This window comes from Pogoniulus pusillus, chromosome 8 (genome assembly GCF_015220805.1).
Source record: "Pogoniulus pusillus isolate bPogPus1 chromosome 8, bPogPus1.pri, whole genome shotgun sequence".
NCBI classification, from domain to species: domain Eukaryota; kingdom Metazoa; phylum Chordata; class Aves; order Piciformes; family Lybiidae; genus Pogoniulus; species Pogoniulus pusillus.
Genome location: NC_087271.1, coordinates 10,919,019 through 10,933,998, shown reverse-complemented (window position 1 = coordinate 10,933,998; position 14,980 = coordinate 10,919,019). Strand labels below are relative to the sequence as shown.

At 50.8% G+C, this 14,980-nt stretch overlaps 1 protein-coding gene across 1 annotated transcript in view; it reads right to left on the bottom strand.

Annotated features, from left to right (window-relative positions):
- Nucleotides 1-285: 285 nt before the first annotated feature.
- The window catches only part of ATF6 (activating transcription factor 6), a 115,871-nt gene continuing 101,176 nt past the window's right edge, over nt 286-14,980 (bottom strand). The window contains exon 16 of the mRNA XM_064147176.1: nt 286-2,580. Coding sequence (XP_064003246.1) covers nt 2,372-2,580 — 209 coding nt within the window. The 3' untranslated portion in view covers nt 286-2,371. The remainder of the gene's footprint in view (nt 2,581-14,980) is intronic.

The following is a 14,980-nucleotide window of genomic DNA, read 5'->3' as shown; positions in this document are numbered from 1 at the left end:
CATCCCCAAGAGCTTGGCTCTGTATGGCTGCAGTCATGTTGGTGACTAGGGTCTGTGCTGAGACTTCCACCCGGGCTCCCTCTCTCCAGGCTCTGGGTGAGAAAGTGCATGCAGGTGTGCCTGCAGGAACAGGATGGGGTGGTTTTGCTACAGGTGCCTTGGGCAATGCCAGAGTTGTGCCAAGCAGAGTAATGCTGCAGCCCAGGAGCCAGCAGAGCCAGCACTGGCTTCTAGTCTTTTGCTTAAAACAGTATTAACAAGACAAAGAATAATTAGCAGCCATAGTAATAAATAAAATAACCATTTTATTGCCTTCAGTGCTAGGGACACAGAGCAGAACTACACGGGACAAGAGGAGCTCTCCACTACTGGAGCCCACAGGTATAGTCAGAGGACGCAGTGCCACAGCGGTGCCCATGCCCCCAGCCCCCCGCAGCAGCCCTTTCCAACCTGCTGGGCTGTGCCAAGCTCAGGCACCGCGGCCAGGTTCCCTTCCCAGCAGCAACCATCCGCCTCGCTGCCCCTCCCTCTCCCTCCAAGCAGCAGCCAGTGCTGCGGGGTTGCTGCGTGCCTGTGGCTGGGGCATTGCCGGGGTTTTATTTTTGACTATTGTGTGAGCTGGCCCAGAGTCAGGTGGGGCCGGGGCCAGGAACACGAACTGGTGCAAGGAGCACAGCCAAGCCCCTAGCCGAGCCCGGCTGCTTCCCAGCAGCGCCAGCGCCAGGGGGCCGGGGGCCTGCGCAGCGCTGACTACGTGGCAAAGGGCAAAGCTTTTCCAGAGTGCTGCAAGGCACACAACTGCACAGGACTGCTCCTCGCCCTCCTCCTCGCCTCCCCGAGCTGTTTGTCTTGTGCAGGAGCAACACCTCTATTTCCTAACGGCCACACACACAATAACTAATTAATAATAATAACAACGCACCCCCCCTCCCCCAGTCAGCAGTTCAGACAAAGGAGGAAAGGCAGCTGGCTGGCAAACTGAAGCTCATCATCCTCTGTGCTAACGGCAAAGGGGAAAGAAAACGAATGTGACATGCTGAAGTCATTATGCAAGGTCGATGCTCTGCTGGCCGCTCAGCCCAGCTGAGCACCGCAGTGCACCCTGCACTGGAGCCCCCTGGCCCAGCTCCTGCCTTGGCCATGGTTGACAAACCTGGGACCAGCTACCAGAGCTGTGCAGTGTAACAGGCAGCAGCAGGCTGCAGCAAAAGCCGTGTCTTAGTGCCCAGGTGCAAGGAGCACACTGCCCTGTGGCATGTGGGACAGGTGGCACAGCAAAGGTGCGTGGGTGTGAGCACATGTGTACATTAGTGTCTGTGTTTCAGCAGAAAGGTGCTGTGGCTGTGTCCCAGGTCTTCTGCCCATTCAGGGCCAGCACTGTTCTGTAGGCCATTAGCAGTGAAAAACATTAAATATCACCCCCCCCCAAAAAAAAGAGAGACCTCAAATGAAAAAACAGAAGAGGGATGGGGGGAACCAAACAAAAACCACACCAAAAACCCCAAGTGAAACAAACAAACAGCAGTAGAACTTTTAGAAGTGTGCTGCACTAAGCCACCCCTCCTTGGCCCAGCCTTTTGCCGCGCAGCTGCATGGCTGAAGACAGCTCATAGTGCTTCAGATGTTAAGTGCAGGCACCCACCACCCCACTGGGTGGATGGCGCTGGGTTGCCCCATGGCACTGCTGCAACCCTGAGGAGCAGCTTGGGGCTGCCTGGTAAGGGAGGTTGCCCAGGCAGGGACGTGGGCAGGTATGTGGGGTTGCTGAGGACCAGTGCCGTATGGTCAGGCCAGGACACAGCCATTCTTGCAGAGGAGGGATTTTCCTGCTCCTGGAGTGCAGGGTGGCAGACCTGCTGGAGTAGCAGACCCAGTGTGGAGTGCAGGGATGAGGCTCAGCCTTGCAGTTGGGAGCAGGACACTGCTTCCTCTTGCTGCTCTGAGCACGCTGCAGTGAGGGAAGCCTGATGCTGAACATGGACAGGACCCCAGTGCCTAGGACCTCACCTCAGGAGGTGGTTTAAGGGGGAGAAAGAAAAAAAAGCCAACCATAAGTGGCAAGGATGGCCTGTGTCCCCCCTGTGTCAGCCAGCTGCTGATGCCAACATCAGGACTGCAGCAGCTGGTCTCACCTGCACCTTTGTCACCAGGCAGTGCACACTGCATGGGTTCTCCAGGTCTGTTTCTGGCAAGGATCCATCTGAGCTCTATAATTCTAGGGCAGGATGTGGCCATTGGGTTGGGTCAGGCACAGGACTAGGTTAAGTGGGGTCTGCCCTTGCTGTGCAGATGTGCCAGGTGCCCCAGAGACCTGCCACTGAAGGGGCTCAGTCTGGCAGCAGGATCTGCTCTATGTTGGGTGCCAGAGGAGCTACTGCAGGGATTTGACAATAGCCCTGAGGGCATGGGGAGTCTCTGGGACGGAGGGAGACGCACTGTAGAAGGTGTTAGTGTGATTTCTGCGCTGCTCTCGGAGGTATGGAGGGACAGATGAACTTTTGATGTGGAGGATCCTGGTGTCCATCACTTCACAGTCGATCTGCATCATCACCTCATAGTCTTGCCCGTTGATCACATTCTCTGTGAGAGTAAAAATAACCAAGAGTTAAAGCTAGTGACCCAACAGCACCAAAAGCAGAACTTTCTGGACCTTCTTTTTGTCTGGAGAAGGGAGGACTCCCTTGCTTTTTGCAGCTCCACACATGGAGTTCCATCTCGCACAGTGCAGTCCCAGCCTGCTCATGATACCTCAAAGGCCCAGGCCAGGCTCAGCATGTGCAGTCACACCTAGAAATTAATGTCTTTTCCATTCCCCTTCCTCATCTGCACGTGACGACTCCGATGGAGCTTGCCTTGTATAACATTTATTGTCCAACTGCTGTTCCTGAGCCACGGAAGCGTGGGGGTGGTTAAGGATCGGCCTCACTGAAGCAAGCTGAACGTTCCACTTCCTTCGTGCTGGCTGAAGGCAACCCTCCTGACATTGAGCATCAGAGATCAACAGACTATTAAGAAGAAAGTTAAAAGGAGATCCCTCAAAGGCATTAACTGTGCCTCATGACCATCCTGATCTGGCTGTTGGTCTTGCATGATGTTGTGGAGACACCAGATGAGGTCCCCGGACACCAAGGCCAGCAAGTGGGACCTGAGTGCAAGGGCACGTGGGCTGCATCACCCTGGCACATCCTCAGTCTGGGCACAGCTGCTGCTGTGGAAGCTCCTGGGCTTGCAGGCAGAGGCTGTGCACATGGCCAGCATCTGCTGCCTGGATTTAAAGGTGGGAGACTATTCCCTGCATAGACACTGTGTCCAGGAATGCAAGAGCTGAGATCAGGTTTCCAGACACGACCAATCCTTGCCTTTCGGAGTCAGAAATGCTGACTGCCATGGGCAGGGTTTTCTTTCTGTGCTAAGGAGGATGGAAGATCATCTAATGGAAAGCGTATGGATTGGGGGAATGCAATACACATTACTAATTTTTACTGTTTTCCTGGATTAACTCTGACTCTGGATAACAGCTGACAACTGTGGTTGGACCCTCTTGTACCCCATGCCACCTGTAGAAGCCATTAGATCAAGTATGTCTGGTATAGTAATGAAGAGCAGGAGCAAACCCTTGCTAAAGGGGCCAAGAGCCTGCAAGGGAAATCAAAGCTTCCACCTGCAGAAGTGAAATAGAACAAGCTTCCTGTGTGCCACTGAGTGAGTGGCTCATGGCACTGCTGATAAAGCTTAGCCATAGCCTTGGGTGCTGTGTCCCTAGCTGGGAGCCCTTCTGAGCCCAACCTACCCCCAAGTCTCCCTTTCTCTCATCATTTGGCTGTGCTCTTGGTTCCCACCTGACAGACACAAGACTGTATGGCAGACAGGACTAGGCTGGTGGTGCTGCTTGGACAAGGGCTGCATGGGGCAGCCGTGGGGACAAGGAGAATCTGGTGAAGGTGAGTTTGGCCTTTGGGCTGGAAGGAGCAAACAGGAACAGATTGGCAGAGTCAGCTAAAAGTGCAGCTCTGCAGTGTTCACGTTGCAGACAACTTGGTAGGATCTTAGCTATGTGAGAAAATGTGCTCCAAAGCCACAAGTGGGTGAGGTGGGATGGGATGGTGGCCAGGGCCAGGCAAACCTCTGGGTAAGGCAGTAAGAGCTCCCTGTGTCTGCCTGCAGAAGCCAGCACGGCAGGCTGTCATTAGGCTCCCTGGCACTGCACAGCACAGAGGCGAGCAGCAAGCCCAGGGAGCAGCCCCTGCCAGGGAGAGAGCTGTGCTGTGTGGGTGGCAGCAAGGACCATGGGAATCAGATCAGCCCATCTCGGCCGGCTGGGATCATGCTTCTTCTACCTACTCCCCCCTCCCCCAAGCCAAGTAGACCACAGTTAAGTAAGCCACAGCTCTGCTACCCTGTGCAAGAGATGTTTTGTCTTCTGAGGCCAGCACGTGTGAAAGAGCTGGGAGGAATCAGGCTCACAAGCCTCTCTGGTCAGCAGGCATGGAGGGGACTCACACACCCAACTCAGACCTTCTCAGAATCACAGAACATTAGAGGTTGGAAGGGACATCCAGAGGTCCAACCCCTCAGCTAAAGCAGGATCCCATAGGGTAGCATGCACAGGAATGCATCCAGGCAGGTTTTGAAAGTTTCCAGAGAAGACTTCACAACCTCTCTGGGCAGCCTGTTCCAGTGCTTTGTGACCTCACCAAACAGAAGTTTCTTCTCATGCTGAGGTGATACCTTCTGTGTTCCAGTTTGTAGCTGTTGTTCCTTGTCTTATTGCTGGTGACCACTGAAAAGAGATTGGCCCCATCCACTCGACACCCACCCCTCAGATATTTATAGACATTGATGAGACCTCTCAGTCTTCTCTTCTCCAGACTAAGCAGCCCCAATGCACTATTCATGGAGCACCTGAATACTGCCTTGCTTCTGTGAATTATCCCAGGAGGGACATTCAGGTTCAGAAAGGTGTCTGACTCTTTCCCCTTTGGTGCTGAAGGTACTGTTCATGAACAACTGCTGCAGGGAGCTTCTGCAAGCCATCTTGTCTCACAGGGATGAGGAGAGTAGTAGCAAAGGCTCAGTTCCCACTACAGATGTTTCTAGCAGCCTTTTTCATTACCAGTAACACTAAACTGACTTAGAAGAGATTTTCGGCAAACAGCATTTACTGCTTGGTGATGCTGCTGGGTGCCTGAACCAGCTGCATTGAGAGCAGGAGGCTAAAGCTATGCCAGCCCCAAGACGCCTGTCCCACCCCAGCCCGAAGGGTGGAGAGGTCAATGCTCTGCCTAAGTCCATGTGATGCTCTCAGCACAACAGACAAATGTGACCTGAAGGCAGCCAGCACAATCCAATGCTTGGAAAAACCAGCTCCATGCTGAGCTCGATGCCATTAAACTGTTTCATGGTCTGGACGAGGAACAGAGAGCACACTTAGGAAGATTTCTGGATGATGCTAAACTGGAGAGCTTTCAGTCACCTTGGAGTACTGGAGTAGGCTGCAGTTTTGATAAAAGAGAGAAGCTGTCCAAGATTTTCAGGATGCATTTCAACCAAGGACAGAGTGAAGTACAATGCTCAGGAGGATTGGAAAACATGAGCACAAAATGGGGCTGGGGAGAAGCACTGCAGAAGAAGCTTGAGGACTGCAGAGGATCACTGTGGGAAAGCCAAGAGTGTGACAGGACTAGAAATTATCAGCTCGAATTTAAGGTAAACAGATTTATCTTCGACCAAGTTTCTAATGGTGCTGAAATACAAGCCCTGGATGAAGCTACTCTGGGAGACCAAAGAATCTCTGTGACTGGCAGTTTTTTAGGGGCAGGCTGGATGAACATCTGTCAGACAAGACCCACAGCACCTGCTTCTTGCTTTGCATGGGCACTTGCAGTCACTTGTGGTCCTTCTGGCCCTGCCTCTCTGAGCTGCAGGTGCCTGCTCGTGACTGGAACCCAAGTCTGAGAAGAAACCAGCGTATGTCAGCTGAGCTGTGATGACTCCATCTGCTCTTCGCTCATGACAAAGGCAAAGCAGTGCAGCTTGGGAAAAGCCACAGGGTTTGCCAGCTCCAGCACCCAGAGTTCAGGTGGCAAGTGGGAACTGTGTCATATTTTCCTGATGGTCAGTTTAAACCCAAAGTCTGTGTAGCTGGACATGGTCAGCTGTGCGCTTCCTAATCCCTTGTCAGTAAGTGGGCAATATCTGGAGCTGCAGGTTCTCTAGAGGATGCTGACCTCATCCACAGAACAAGCTACCAGTTTTGTCTGGTGATCCCCACATCAGATCTTTCCAAGATAGCCTGCCCATGGTTTTTTCTGCTTCCCCCAGGAGGCTATCCAGGAGTGCAAACACCTTGGAGGCATCAGAAAGCACAAGGCGAGCTTCCCAGAGAGGCTCTGATGAGAACAGAGCTCACCAGCTGTGTAGCTGTCTCTGGAAGGATCAGTGCACATAACCAGTGCCTCCTCTCACTGCTCAGGTCAGCATGTGCTGCCCTGCCTAGGTGCACACCCTTCACACCCGGCAAGGAGGCGAATGCAGTCAGGGATGTCTGTGAAGGCAGGGCTGGCCGCCCTGAGCCGCTGCCCATTGCTGCTGCTTTGCCCGCTGGAAGGTCAGCACTGCCAACATGCATTACGCAGGCTGCTTAACAGCTCAGAACAAGAGCAGCACCGAACTATTTCCCAAGTTTATTGTGTTAAATTGCCTATGACTGATATTTTGTGGGACTGCATAAGCGAAAACGCAGCAACGGATCTCCTGTAGATATGTCTGGATCTATAAATAGATTTACTGCTCCTCTTTGAAGTTCAAACATAGCACCTCTCACACAGTACAGCCTCAGGCTTAAGGAGCTCCCCTTCCCGGGCCAAAAGGCTTGGTTGCAGCTAATTATTTGTTAACAGGTTTAAAAGCTGTGCTTAAGATGGTAAACTACTTTAAATTAACAGCAAAGGTAATTGTGCCAAGAGTAGCTGTTCTCTGACTGCACCTTCTCAGCGAGGCTCCCTGGCTCTTGCAGGCTGTACCAAACTCCCAGCACAGAAATCCAATTTCCCTGTGTTGTTCTCTGGGGTTTATGGCAGCTTGTCTTAGAATCAAACATACTGCAAGATCCAACTGATGAAAGCTGAAGCCTGCAGTAAATACTGTCACAAATAACAGCTACTGTTAGAAAGCACTGAAGATGATAGAATCATAGAATCATAGAATCAACCAGGTTGGAAGAGACCTCCAAGATCAGCCAGTCCAACCTAGCACCCAGCCCTAGCCAGTCAACTAGTCCATGGCACTAAGTGCCTCAGCCAGGCTTTGCTTGAACACCTCCAGGGACGGTGCCTCCACCACCTCCCTGGGCAGCCCATTCCAATGCCAATCACTCTCTCTGTGAAGAACTTCCTCCTAACATCCAGCCTATACTTCCCCTGGCACAACTTGAGACTGTGTCCCCTTCTTCTGTTGCTGGTTGCCTGGGAGAAGAGACCAACCCCCACCTGGCCACAATGTCCCTTCGGGTAGTTGTACACAGCAATGAGGTCACTCCTGAGCCTCTTCTTCTCGTCCTCAGATTTGAAGCACGAGATTTTCAGAACTGGCTTACTAGAAAGATCATCGATCCAAAGTCCTCCTTCTCCCCTTAGTAGTACTGACATGCATCAATCAGTTGAATGGTCCAATGTCCATCTTTTGAGGTCAGGCACATACTTCTGTAAGAGATGTTGTCTTTGTGCAGAACAAGCACCAAGATTTCCACTGCCTGCCTCTCAAGCCTTCTGCCTGTCTCTAGCACCAAGATTTCCATTGCCTACCTCTCAAGCCTTCTGCCTGTCTCTAGCACCAAGATTTCCATTGCCTACCTCTCAAGCCTTCTGTCTTTCATGGAATCATAGAATAGAATAATAGAATCAACCAGGCTGGAAGAGACCTCCAAGATCATCCAGTCCAACCTAGCACCCAGCCCTACCCAGTCAACTAGACCATGGCACTAAGTGCCTCAGCCAGGCTTTGCTTGAACACCACCAGGGACGGTGACTCCACCACCTCCCTGGGCAGCCCATTCCAATGCCAATCACTCTCTTTGTGAAGAACTCCTAAACCAAGCACTTTCTCTAATACCAAGATTTCCACTGCCAGCCTCTCAAGCCTTCTGCCTGTCTCTAGCACCAAGACTTCCACTGCCTGCCTCTCAAGCCTTCTGCCTACTTTCTGCCTTTAAGCCAGAAGGAATGGTGATGTCAATTATCTCTCCAGACTCTGCACACACCAGTGGGCTGTTTGGCCCTGTGGACCCAGTTGTAGGACAGGAACACATCATTCTGTGTCATCTACCTGGCCCCACTTACATGTGTATGCCCTCCCCATAAAGCTCTGCTGCAGGAAATGTTTGTATTGAAAACTGCAGTTGGCAGAGATGCTGAAACAGTGCTCCCTTGAAATGCCACCTGACCTTGCTGAAGTGTTTCTAGGCTCTAACCAAACACCACTGAAGAGCTTCATGGCTTTCTGAAGATGTGCTCATGCCTCAGCTATATTCTTCTATCAAATCAGCTATGAATTTTACCTTCCTGTGGTCAGTGGCACAACTGACTAGCCAAAAAATATCCTCTACAACCAACACTGTATAGTTCAGGGTCCAGGCCATCGATTTGACGCTCTTCATCCTCAGACTCTCCTCTAAGGCCCCAGTTGCCTTTGCAATACATAACCTATGTGTCTAATGGCTGCTTTCTTAGCAGGTGACTTATAAAAGTGGTCAGAGTCTTCCTAGCTCTATCCCACTGTGCTCACCAAACACACAGCTAAGTTAGTGTCAACCACAAAGGACTACATGCCCTCCCTTCCCCCGGTAACACACAGGAAGGGAAGCCACTTGCTCCATCTTCACCTTAACTACCTCTGTCAGTAAAGCAACAGAATCATTCCCTCCTCACAGACAGTAGCATAGAGTGGATTTGCTACCTATGAACAAGTTTAACTGATAGGACAGCAGGTGCCAGGGAATGATCTCCCTGCTCCTGCTGACCACACCATTCCTGATGTAGGCCAGGATGCCATTGGCTCTCTTGGCCACCTGGGCACACTGCTGGCTCATGTTCAGGCGGGTATCAATCAGCACCCCCAGATCCCTCTCTGTTTGGCTGCTCTCCAGTCACTCCGACCCCAGCCTGTATCTCTGCATGGGGTTGTTGTGGCCAAAGTGCAGCACCCTGCACTTGGAGCTATTGAATGCCATCCCATTGGACTCTGCCCATCTGTCCAGGCAGTCAAGGTCCCACTGCAGAGCCCTTCTGCCCTCCGGGCCCCCCAGTTTAGGAGGGACACTGAGATGCTTGAGCGTGTCCAGAGAAGGGTGATGAGGCTGGTGAGAGGCCTTGAGCACAGCCCTACGAGGAGAGGCTGAGGGAGCTGGGGTTGTTTAGCCTGGAGAAGAGGAGGCTCAGGGGAGACCTTATTGTATACAACTACCTGAGGGGTGGTTGTGGCCAGGAGGAGGTTGCTCTCTTCTCTCAGGTGGCCAGCGCCAGAACGAGAGGACACAGCCTCAGGCTGTGCCAGGGGAGATTTAGGCTGGAGGTGAGGAGAAAGTTCTTCACTGAGAGAGTCATTGGACACTGGAATGGGCTGCCCGGGGAGGTGGTGGAGTCGCTGTCCCTGACTGGGGCTGTTCAAGGCAAGGTTGGACGTGGCACTTGGTGCCATGGTCTAGCCTTGAGCTCTGTGGTAAAGGGTTGGACTTGATGATCTGTGAGGTCTCTTGCAATCCTAATAATACTGTGATACTGTGATACTGTGACACAAAACCACCAACTCATCTAAATCCATCTTTGCTGAACACTTCCCTTGAACAGGAAAGTTTGCTTTGTCACACCAGATTCCAAAGACAGTCTGTGCCAGTGTTAATTTTCCCTTGGAGCCCTTTCTGTAGTCAAAATCTACCATACCAGCAGCACTCAGGTCAGCTTTCAAAGAGCCACCAGATGTTTTCCAGTACCTGGCCACTTTTCGCTAGCTGTGTCAAGCTGATGATGTTGAAGTTCGGTTTAAAGAACAATTTAGCTTCAAATTACCCAAATAATTTATACTGCAACCTGCTCTGCCCCAGACCAGAGTTTGTGTTTAGAGCAGCCCAAAGTTCAGACAGCACTAGCTTCAGCAGAAGATGAAGGCAGCAGCTGCATGCAGCTCTGGAGCTGGCCTGCTGAAGGGCTGCAGCTGTCCCCAGCCATAATTCAGAGGCGTTTCTCTGCACTGTCACTTCCGCAGCCTGGCCTCTCATCTCTGCCGAGCAGCCCTGCCTGCCCTACCCGCCACATCTGGACAGCGTTTCCATCTGAAGGCTTGGAGCACGCTACCAAATAAGTAGATAAACGAAGCAGTGCTACTCTAACAGCTACACAGACTAAAAATACACTCACTGCAATGGCCCAGCACAGCTCCTGAGACGCTCACAGATTTGCTTGTCAGACAGCATCACTTAAGGCAAGGGAGAAACAAAGTCCTATTGTGACCCAAAAAACTTCTCTTTTGGAAAGCAGGTTCCTGCTTGGAACTGTTTTCAAACAAACCAGTCGCAATGGTTTCAACTCTGCAGACTCATCTGCCCTCAGTCCCTGACACAGGTTAAGATTTCTTGGACACTTGTGCTAGTTTTGGTGAGAAGAACTAGGTCACAGGCTGTGAAAGAGAAACAAGGGTGATGTCTACTTCACTCATAGGCTTGCTGAGATGTAGAAGAACAAGAATCCAAACACAGATAAGGGAGTCACTCTCTGCCTGAGCTCTGGGCTGCATTTCCATTTCTCCCTCTAACCTCACCCTTTGTCTCTCTGATTAATCCACTTTGTTTCCTACCCCCCCCCGGCCGACCCTCCATTCTTCCTTGGGGCACAAGGCAACGTCTAGGGTAAGGTAGAGGGGTGGGAGAAGGTGGAAGGGTGGTTGGGAGCCCCTCCTGGGGACTCAGGTTTCTGGGAGGGCTGCTGTGTTTCTGTATTACCTTTTACCTTGTATATTGCTGTCTATAACTGTATAGACTGTAAATATCTGCTTGTGTATTGAGCTGAGCTGTAAATATGAAGCTTCATTCCAATTTCCAGAGCTGGCTGAGTCTAGTCTGGGTGATTTCCAAACTGTGGTGGGGCAGGCAACACCCAAACCACCACAACACTGCATTTCTGACACCCCAAGCACCTCTCAAACATCAGGCCAGAGTGCCACACGCACACAGGAACGCAGGCCATAGCCAGGAACACCGAATCCACATTATCAAACTCACTTTGATGAGCCACAAGCTGAGAGCAAGGAGACAAACAAGCTCCCTCCCCGTGTCTGAGTGTTTGGAGCACTGGTGCCAGGGGCTATCCGAGGCACAGGGGGTCAGCAAGAAAGCTGCAGGAAACAAGGTCTCTGTGGCCTCCTAAGTAAATAATGCAGCCACAGGAGAGACTGGCCTTGGCTGCGGGTGTGCACATGTCCTTAGGTGACACCACTGTGACTTCTGCAGAAGGACAGGACGTGTGGGCAGCGCGGTCAGCGGCAGATCGGGAGAGGGCAGAGAGGAGGGCCACCAAGATGATCGTAGGGCTGCATCACCTCTACTACAGCATCAGGCTGAGGAAGTTGGGTCTGTTCAGCCTGGAGAAGGCTCTAGGAGACCTTCCAGTGGCCTTCTAGTACCCGTAGGGTGCCCATAGGAAAGCTGGTGAGGTACTTTTTATAAGGGCCTGTGGTGATAGGACAAGGGACAATGGTTTTAAACTGGAACAGGGCAGATTTAAATTGGACATTAGGAAGAAGCTCTTTATTATAAGAGCAGTGATGCACTGGGACAGGCTGCCCAGAGAAGCTGTGGATATCTCATCCCTAGAAGTAGTTAAGACTAGGCTGGATGAGGTTTTGAGCAACTTGGTCTAGCGGAATGCATCCATGCACATGGCAGGAGTGATAGAACTAGGTGGTCTTCCAACCCAACCCAAGCCATGCCATGCCAGATGGTGCTTTGTAGCATCTGCTCCAGACTTGGAGGGAAGGAAAGCTGGCTCTTTACAGGAATCATTTCCCACATGATCTCCCACCTCTCCTTCCAATCTTCTTTTATGCTGCATAGTGACTTCCATAGTCAGGAGCTGCAGAGGAGAAGCCCCCCTGTGGATCACCTGTGATTGCTCTTGTTGTTTGGGACAGGGAGCCAATGACCACCTCAAGAGAAGATCAGAATCACCAGTGTTGACTGTCCCAGGAACATCATTCAAAGCTCACTCAGGCAGAGCATTTCTTGGGAATACTGAGACATTTTTGACACCAGTGGCTGTGCATATGGGTGATGCTGGCAGGGTATCATAGCTGCAGGATGGTCATATTTGAAACCTAAATAGCTGTGGCAATGCTAATAACAAGAGAAAAAAAAAACAAACCCTGAAGAGAGAACAAAGACAAGAGACAAAGCAGTTCTACTGCACAAAAAACTCCCTTGGGAGTGAAGGAAAAAGGCCCAAGAAAGAGCAACTGTTAGGCAAAACCATCCCATGCCTACTTGGAAGGCACAGAAAGTTGTAACAAACACCCCCCAGAGCCTGCAAATTCAGACATACCCACTTACAAGGCATTCCAGTAAAGGCTTCTTTACAACAAGGCTGGAGGGCTTGTCCCAGGACAACACACAGAAACACAGAGTCATATGACTGTCTCAGCTGGAAAAGACCTCTAAGGTGATTGAGACTGCTCCCACTGAGTGTGTCAGGGGGGAACTGGGAGGCACTGGCACGGTCCCTTCAGTCTCTACTCTGGGCCTAGCATCCTACAGATGCTCTTAGAGCTGGAAAACCTCTCTGGCCCAATGCTACCTTTGGTTTTAAATGTCAGGAAGCTTCTCCTTTTCCTGCATGTGCTGCTGGACTGGCTGGTCTCCTTTCCTAGCTTTGGTACTACCTAAGCATGGCTGCTCTGCACAGGCAGGAGAGCAAACACCTGGCAGCACAAGTCATGACTCCTCAAGTTCTGTTGAACTGGAAGTTCTTGAAGTTCTGTTGATAACCCATCCCTCAGCCACTGCTGTCAAACTCAATAGCTGCTGTGACATGGAAGCTGTTACAACTTCCTGTTGCCTTTTCCTGCATCTTTCACTGTTCTGTATGTATCTATAAACATCCCAAAAACGTGTAGTACTTGAGACAGATTCAGCAGGGCTGCAAAGAGAGTTTTGTTTTCTGTTCTCTCTCTAACAAATTATAATGCTCTTCTTCCTCTGCTAAGTCAACCCTTCAGGGAAGGATGCACAGTGGCTCCACTGTCAGGAACATTCTTTTGCACTTTTTGTCACGTCATTTTACCTGCTGAACAGAGTTTCACTCCCTCCTGAGATCTTCCAGCTTGTACCTGGAGAATCACCGACATCTCCCCAGCACAAACCTGGGTGGGAGTCTACTGGTAAGATCCTTCTCATTGCAAAATGCAACCAGCAATAGAACAAGGGGACACAGTCTCAAGTTTTGCCAGGGTAGGTATAGGCTGGATGTTAGGAAGAAGTTCTTCACAGAGAGAGTGATTTCCCATTGGAATGGGCTGCCCAGGGAGGTGGTGGAGGCACCGTCCCTGGGGGTGTTCAAGAAAAGCCTGGATGAGGCACTCAGTGCCATGGTCTAGTTGACTGGATAGGGCTGGGTGCTAGGTTGGACTGGATGATCTTGGAGGTCTCTTCCAACCTGGTTGATTCTGTGATTCTATGATTCTAAGCTTTTTCCACCTTTTATCTGCATCTTTTAGAGATACCAATCCTCAAGTGAGCCTTCCCTCCTGTCTCAGAAAAGCCTGTGCTTTTTAAATCAGCATCTGAAGAAGTAACTTCTCCCAGGTGTTCTGAACACTTGCCTACGCTATTGTTCTGAAGAGACCACACTTATCCTCACACTTGCTATCCCTCTGAGGCCTCCAGTGGAGCCCCGCACTAGGACTTCCCTCTGCAGAAGCTGTCCTGCCTCTGTTGCAAATTTATTCCATGTGCCAGGGCACATGCAGCTCTCACAGGTTCCAGCCAACTTGTGCAAAAGTTAGACCTCATTTTTTTTACAGTTCTAGAGGTAAAAGACTTTGCCTTATTTGTCACTAGTCCTTGTCCAGATATTTACATAGCCTCAGTGGTTAACACCAGCGCAAGAACTCCAACAGTGCTGGCTTCAGCACTAAAGTGCTCTTTTACACCTTGGTCCTCTACAGAGATTCCCTGGCAAGCTCCCTCCAAAAAATGCTTTTATTGTTATTTTATGCCTCAGGCATGCTGTTCCTCAATATCTTTTTCTGGCTTGGCTTCTTATGGTTTGACATTTGGTCTGCCAGAAACTGTCCTCTTTTCTTCTATTCCCTCATTTGGCTGCAATGTCTATTGTTTAAAGGCTATTTTCTTACTTCAATGACTTAACTTTAATGCATTACTTAAGCCCACTGGATTTTTTTAAAGGTCCTTTTAAAGACTTTTGCATTGAGTTTCTAATCTTGAATCTATCGTCCTAAAATTTCCTGCATGTGACCTTACTGGTTTTTCTTTTAATATGGAATCATAGAATCAACCAGGTTGGAAGAGACCTCCAAGATCAGCCAGTCCAACCTATCACCAAGCCTTATCCAGTCAACTAGACCATGGCACTAAGTGCCTCAGCCAGGCTTTGCTTGAACACCTCCATGGAGAGCAACTCCACCACCTCCCTGGGCAGCCCATTCCAATGACAATCACTCTCTCTGACAACAACTTCCTCCTAACATCCAGCCTATACTTCCCCCAGCACAACTTGAGACTGTGTCCCCTTCTTCTGTTGCTGGTTGCCTGGCAGAAGAGACCAACCCCCACCTGGCTACAGCCTCCCTTCAGGAGGTTGTAGACAGCAATGAGGTCACCCCCGAGCCTCCTCTTCTCCAGGCTAAACACCCCCAGCTCCCTCAGCCTCTCCTCATAGGGTTTGTGTTCCAGGCCCCTCACCAGCTTCGTTGCCCTTCT